Source organism: Ricinus communis, chromosome 6 (genome assembly GCF_019578655.1).
Source record: "Ricinus communis isolate WT05 ecotype wild-type chromosome 6, ASM1957865v1, whole genome shotgun sequence".
NCBI lineage: Eukaryota > Viridiplantae > Streptophyta > Magnoliopsida > Malpighiales > Euphorbiaceae > Ricinus > Ricinus communis.
In genome coordinates this window covers 4,198,083-4,205,171 of record NC_063261.1, presented here as the reverse complement: position 1 = coordinate 4,205,171, position 7,089 = coordinate 4,198,083, and the positions used below count along the sequence as shown (strand labels likewise).

Here is a 7,089-nt window from a genome sequence, read left to right as displayed (position 1 = left end):
TATTATAAGAAATGGTATAGTAATTATATCTTAATATTATATTAACTAATAAATTAATTTTTTAATTAAACAACGATTCTAATTCTAAAAAATAAATTATATTTTTAATATTATATTTATTAATAAATTAATAAATTACATATGTACATCCACTTGGATCAGAATGAGATAAACAATTTTGGGGAATAAGGTGCATTTGCTCCATTTGACAAAGAATATAGTCACAGAGAAAGTTAGGTGGGACCTCATAAACGACCCTTGAATACAATCAACCGCAAAGCCCGGATATTGAATCATAACATCCATCTGATGATCAAAACTAACACGGTTTCTTCAACTTCTCAAACTTGTCAACCCAACCCACAAAATCGTGTCTGAAAATATTTCTTTTAGATATAAACTAAGCCAATACTTTTGCACGTACTCGCACTTAACAGAAAAGACACGGACTACCCACCAAATGAAAAGTCTTAATCTTTAATACACCATCATTTTTATCTGTTATCTTTCTTTCCCATTTTTCAATTCAGCCGGATGACCTGCTTTTCCAAAGTTCAGCTCTTTTTCCCATAAAGATCACAATTTCTTCTTCATTTTCTAACTTGGTAGTATTAGATTAATTAATTTGTTGAATTTTTAGTTCAGCTGAAGGTGTTCTAAGTTTTATTTTACTTGCTTGTCTTTGTCTTAATTTCAATTTTTGCAGACTTTTTCTTTGTTGTTGTAGTGATTTTGCTTTCTTACTGACTCTGTCTTTTAGATCCAATCATTAAAGGGTCAATGAATTAGTGATTTATTTGATAAAATCAGAAATCTTATTTGTTTACTGATTGAGAATTTTGTTGACCTTTCTTGGGTTTCATTTTTGCTAAATGTTTCTTATTTTTAACTATATATAACCAAGAATTTCAAGATTTTGGTAATCGTCTTGTTTACTGATCTTTCTTCTTTTCTTAGTATCACTGGTGATTTTATTTATAAGCGAAGAAAGCTTTCATTTTGGTATTCTTTCATTAGTTTGGAAATAGTTTATTTATATATATTGAGTTTTAGACTGAACTTAATGTTAGTTGCTAAAGTTAAGATCAATTATGTATTGTTTTAGTATAGTCAATGAGATTAGATCTTGATGTTGGAATTGAAGGATCCCTAGAAGTGATTGACTGCAGAAGAGATAGATGGGTAATACTTGTGTTGGACCAACCATTTCTAAGAATGGATTTTTTCAATCGGTATCCGCCGCAATGTGGCGGTCCCGATCACCAGAGGGCTCTGTTTCTCAGGCCAACGGAGAATCTGTCCATGATACAACATCTAAAGAACCTGAATCACCTTTGCCTGTTCAAAGTAATCCCCCACAACAAGTAGTGATACCAAAACCTGAAAAACCAGAGAAACCAGGAAATCCTGAACAACCCTCGAAACCTAAGAAAGCTCCTCAAATAAAAAGAGTGGCTAGTGCAGGGCTCAAGGTAGATTCCGTATTACAAACTAAAACTGGTAATTTTAAGGAGTTCTATAGCTTGGGAAAGAAACTAGGACAGGGGCAATTTGGGACCACATTTCTTTGTGTAGAGAAAGCAACGGGAAAAGAGTATGCTTGCAAATCGATTGCAAAGAGAAAATTGTTAACTGATGAGGATGTGGAGGATGTTAGAAGGGAAATTCAGATAATGCACCATTTGGCTGGCCATCCAAATGTTATATCTATTAAAGGGGCATATGAGGATGCCATCGCAGTCCATGTTGTTATGGAGCTTTGCGCAGGTGGTGAGCTCTTTGATAGGATTATTCAGCGCGGACATTATTCAGAAAGGCAGGCAGCTGAGCTCACTAGGACTATAGTTGGAGTGGTTGAGGCTTGTCATTCGCTGGGGGTGATGCATCGAGACCTTAAGCCGGAGAATTTTCTTTTTGTCAATCAAAAAGAGGACTCACTTCTCAAAACAATTGACTTTGGGCTATCAATATTTTTCAAGCCAGGTATATTCATTTGTTCGTATTTCTAATAATTATTGAAATTTCTATTCTGTATTTTTGTTATCTGCAATTCTTTTGGTTGATAACTTGCTGATACTTTGCATGATTATGTTATCTGCTTAACTAAAGTGTGCTGTATGCTCTTACATCAAACACACAACACAAAATGCTATATCTTGAATTTGATCTGCCCACCTGATGTTTGAAAAAATAGTATGACACCCGTCTTAGTAATTACAAGGTATATCAGATCTTGTCAATCTGATTTATGCTTCCTTTGCATCTAAGGATGCTATTGAAATTCTGCAGAAACCAGCATCACTGCGATAGCTGAAATGCAGACTGTATTTGCTGTTATTAGTGTCCTTCAGGGAAGCATATGTAATTACAATCTGCAGCATAGGAGCAAATTATGCTATTAGCTGGTCATTGTTTTATGATAAGCCTTAGGAGGACTGAGGCATAGTGTGGGCTTGGACAGGGGATTGTCTCTTCTTGGGTGAGCCATGGTTAAGCCATAAGAAAATGTATCTTTACAAATTAACCAAGTTTCTATCTGGTTGTCCAAGCTGATGATCTTGACCTGATAGGTCTATCAGAGGCAACTATGTAGCTAACAGTAGATTACTGTGGGTACAGTGACAAGCTTGTGCCTGCACAAAATTGCTAGCACCTTCTTGCTGGCCCTGTTCAAATATTATCACATGCGTCCTGAAGGGATGAGTCTATGTAATAGGCCTTTTCATTTTGACATTCTTCTTATTTGAACTTACTAAATCATTCTTTCTTTGCATTACTATTTCCAGTATTCTGAATAAATTCCACAGTAGTTGAAATTTCCAAGATACAGGTCTTATTTGACTCATTGCAAATGCTTATAGCCTTGGATATGAATTTCTTCTTTTGCCTAAGATATTTTTGTGCAGGCACAAGCTTGTCACTGTACCCACAGTAATCTACTGTTAGCTACATAGTTGCCTCTGATAGACCTATCAGGTCAAGATCATCAGCTTGGACAACCAGATAGAAACTTGGTTAATTTGTAAAGATACATTTTCTTATGGCTTAACCATGGCTCACCCAAGAAGAGACAATCCCCTGTCCAAGCCCACACTATGCCTCAGTCCTCCTAAGGCTTATCATAAAACAATGACCAGCTAATAGCATAATTTGCTCCTATGCTGCATTTAGATTTTGACTTTCTAGAATTTTTAGAATTGAATGATAGAACTATAACTTCCCATTGTTACCATCAATAGAATACAGTTTCATTTTGGTAATTTAAAATGTCAACCTTGCATCTGGAAGCATTAAGCACGGCTTATGGTTGTCTGATTAAAAATAGTCCTATTTTTACAGGAGAAAAATTTAATGATGTGGTTGGCAGTCCATATTATGTTGCACCAGAAGTTCTGAGAAAGCGATATGGGCCAGAAGCTGATGTTTGGAGTGCTGGAGTAATTGTTTACATTCTATTAAGTGGGGTTCCTCCATTTTGGGCCGGTGAGACTTTTTTATTTTATAAGTCGTAGAACTTAATTCTTGAATCTTAGATGCCAAAGTAGCTCTTTATTTAACTTGATGGAATCACTTTACCCTGTGTCTTATTTTTCTTTTTTCTTTTTTTTTTTTTTCATTTTCTTCTCATGTTTATAGAGACCGAGCAAGGAATTTTTGAACATGTCCTGCATGGTGATCTTGACTTTTCATCAGATCCTTGGCCTAGTATCTCAGAAGGAGCCAAGGATTTGGTGAAGCGAATGCTTCTGAGAGATCCAAGAAGGCGGTTAACTGCACATGAAGTTCTGTGTGAGTCCTGTCAATTATTCTCCTTGCTTTCCCCTTCTCTGCATTCTTCCATATTGAACTACTCAATATTACCATTTAATATTTGCTTAAATTTAAAGAAAAGAGTACCAGACTAATAAAAATTTTACATATTGTGCTTATATATTTTCAGCTAAGATATTTAATGCACATGGGCAATAGATTGAAGATTGGTATGGATAACGGCATTAACTATGGTTTGGTTTTGGTCTTGATAACTTTATTAGTGTGACATCTATCATATTTTGTATATAAAAATGCTGAATCCTTCATATAGTAGTTGCAATTGTTCAACTTCTGTCTGCTAGTTTTGCCGCAGAGTAGAGAAAATTTTGACACAAAGAAAAACATCTTTAAGGAGGGATACTAATATGATATGTATAAAGCACCAATATCTTGGTGTCCTGAAAGATCATTGCTCTTAGACTTTTTGTCATTTCATGTTAGAAAAGTTAAAATTAAACAAAAAACTCATTTGTTGTTGATCCTGGTTGGGGATTTTCCTTTTAGTGACTAATATCTGGTCCCACTTCCATGCAGGCCACCCTTGGGTGCAGGAAGATGGTGTAGCTCCTGACAAGCCTATGGATTCTGCTGTATTAAGTCGCATGAAGCAATTTTCGGCTATGAACAAGCTCAAGAAAATGGCTCTTAGAGTAAGTCTTGAAATGCATTACACATGTATAAGAGAAATATGACCCTGAAAGGCTTTTGAACATGAAATAATTGGAATGTTTGAAAGATGGAATTGAAATCACCTTTCAAAACATTCATCATATACGTTCAGAATTTTGCACTGGAATTTCCTAGTTATGTAGAAAAATAAATTCTTCTCTTCCTGATAACAGGTCATTGCCGAGAGCCTATCTGAAGAAGAAATAGCTGGCCTAAAAGAGATGTTCAAGATGATAGATACTGACAACAGCGGTACAATCAGTTTTGACGAACTCAAGGCTGGACTGAAAAGGGTTGGAGCTAATCTCAAGGAATCTGAAATTTATGATCTGATGCAAGCAGTAAGTATCATTTGATATCTGCGTTTACTTTCCTGAGAAGAATAGTTCTGGTGGTATCTACACCAACACATCTGTTGAAAGCTGGACTCTTTTCCAGAAAGGTTATCTGAAAAAACTGCAAAAGAGATGTTTATATTTAAATTTCTATATTTTCTAAATGAAAGCTAAATGCTGAATTTTCCAATTTTCCAAAATCACCCTGCGAAAAGAATTTTAACATTTGTTTTATGCTAGTTTCTATTGATAAAGAATTCTAATTTTCCAAAGCGGAGGCATGACACTCTCTTTATTTGCGTGTGTATAAGCATTGAAGACTGGGATTTGCACTTCAAAAGAACAGTTATCTAGCTGCTTTTGTTTCTTTGAAAATTTAACATATAGTTTTTTATTTCTTTTCTTTTTTCAATTTAGAAGAGCTCTCTTTCTGTATGAAGTAGAAAACATGAAATTATTGTATTAGTAAAATCCAAACCGGTAACAGATAGTATCAAAGATAAATAGAAATGTGTATTAGCTTTTTCCAGAATTGGGGAAAGCAAGCCTATTTTAGACATGTTCCAGTTTCAGAATTTCTCATTGGAAAAATAAAATTAGAAATGGAGAAGATGGATAAGCAACTGGAAACTGAAACTAATTGTCCAAATTGGACATGGATGTATGATTTGTAATATTAAACGAAGGAATGTATTGCTGCAAAATGCACTTGAATCATCTATCAAGGTAAACTTATCTTTTTCATGGTTTAGTTTGGATGAGATTGTATGTCATATTTTGTTGTTTGAAGAAGAGGGATTGGAGTTAATGATAGTAAATTATAGAATTTAATGAAAATAGAAGAAAAATATATGCATTCTGAACACTTTGTTTCCTCTTAATTTCAGGCGGATGTAGATAATAGTGGAACAATTGATTATGGGGAGTTTATAGCTGCAACATTGCATCTCAACAAAATTGAGAGAGAGGACCATCTATTTGCAGCTTTTTCATACTTCGATAAGGATGGAAGTGGCTATATTACTCCAGATGAGCTTCAACAAGCTTGTGAGGAGTTTGGCTTAGAAGATTTTCGCTTGGAAGAAATGATTAGAGAAGTTGACCAGGATAATGTAAGTGAATCTGTTCTCCTTTATACGCCTCGTCGTAACTGACATATAGATGGGACGGGATTAAAAGAAAAAGATGCACTTCGAATTTAACAGATAATAAACCACAGGGTTCGGGAGGACTTGAATTTGGGATCATTAGCTTTATAGTAAACTTAACTGAGCACAACATGGTCACACCTCAAGAGTTTGATTCCATTATATGCGCCTTCACTCTTGGTTTTATATTTGGTAACTCGAAAGTGCATTTTGGCCCAAGCTAGTTAAGGTCAGCTATACAGTTTCAGTTTTCTTCATTTCGCACCGAATAAAGAGCAGTTAAAATTCTCGTTGAAGTTTTTTCTGCATAACATAGTTTTCGCGAACTTGACTGTTTATGTCACTAATCAAGTGTTTGTTTGATGTTTAGCATCTTACAGTCATGTCTTTGTATAACTTTTGCAGGATGGGCTCATAGATTACAATGAGTTTGTGGCAATGATGCAAAAAGGGAATGTTGGAGGTGGTCCTGGTAGGAAGGCCCTAGAAAATAGTTTCAGCATTGGGTTTAGAGAGGCTCTGAAACTCTAGTAGTATTCATAGCAATTATTAGCTTGTTATTGGTTTCTTTGTTCCCTTTTTCCTTGTGGAAACAACGAAGGTTGTATAGTAAGAAAGCAGGCAGGGCTTTCAGTTCACACGGAGTATTTATTTGAGTTTCCATTTTGAGTGGGTTTTGCTTCGAATCCATCGTGTAACCAGCCATATAATTGGGGAAAAACTTATTTCTTCAGAACCCAAAACAATGCTGGTAAAACATTTTTACCTTACAAAAAGCACCCTTTGTTTTATTTTTTTGTATAGAATTTTTGTACTATTTTTTCAATATATTTATCGAACTTCTCTAAAGAAAAGGCCAAATGCATATTTAAACACTCAAATTTTGACGAATTAATTACTCTAATATTTTAATTTTCAATTTAACTTAATAAACACTTCAATTTGTATTTTTTTATAATATTTAAACACTTTTTTCCAGGTGGTTTTATTTAGCATGTCTACTTATCTTATGTATAGGTATTTTAATATTACCATTAAACGAAGTTTAGGTGTCTGTTAGATTAAAATAAAAATTAAAAGTGTTTAATAGATTATAAAAATAAAATGTAGGTGTTTATTAGGTT

At 34.4% G+C, this 7,089-nt stretch overlaps 1 protein-coding gene across 1 annotated transcript; it reads left to right on the top strand.

Annotated features, from left to right (window-relative positions):
• Window positions 1–296: 296 nt before the first annotated feature.
• Window positions 297–6,756, top strand: LOC8285406 (calcium-dependent protein kinase 1). The gene is made up of 7 exons (XM_002514390.4): window positions 297–1,983; window positions 3,340–3,483; window positions 3,637–3,789; window positions 4,348–4,463; window positions 4,656–4,823; window positions 5,705–5,929; window positions 6,371–6,756. The coding sequence occupies exons 1-7, from the start codon at window positions 1,179–1,181 to the stop codon at window positions 6,494–6,496; spliced, it is 1,737 nt and encodes a 578-aa protein (XP_002514436.1). The 5' UTR covers window positions 297–1,178; the 3' UTR covers window positions 6,497–6,756.
• The last annotated feature ends 333 nt before the right edge of the window (window positions 6,757–7,089 follow it).

Bases quoted from the DNA above. Each gene is read 5' to 3' on its own strand.
- LOC8285406 (XM_002514390.4), top strand. From the start codon at position 1,179: ATGGGTAATACTTGTGTTGGACCAACCATTTCTAAGAATGGATTTTTT. The intron at 3,484-3,636 runs GTGAGACTTTTT...TCATGTTTATAG, and splicing joins GGTTCCTCCATTTTGGGCCG to AGACCGAGCAAGGAATTTTT. The intron at 4,464-4,655 runs GTAAGTCTTGAA...TCCTGATAACAG, and splicing joins TCAAGAAAATGGCTCTTAGA to GTCATTGCCGAGAGCCTATC.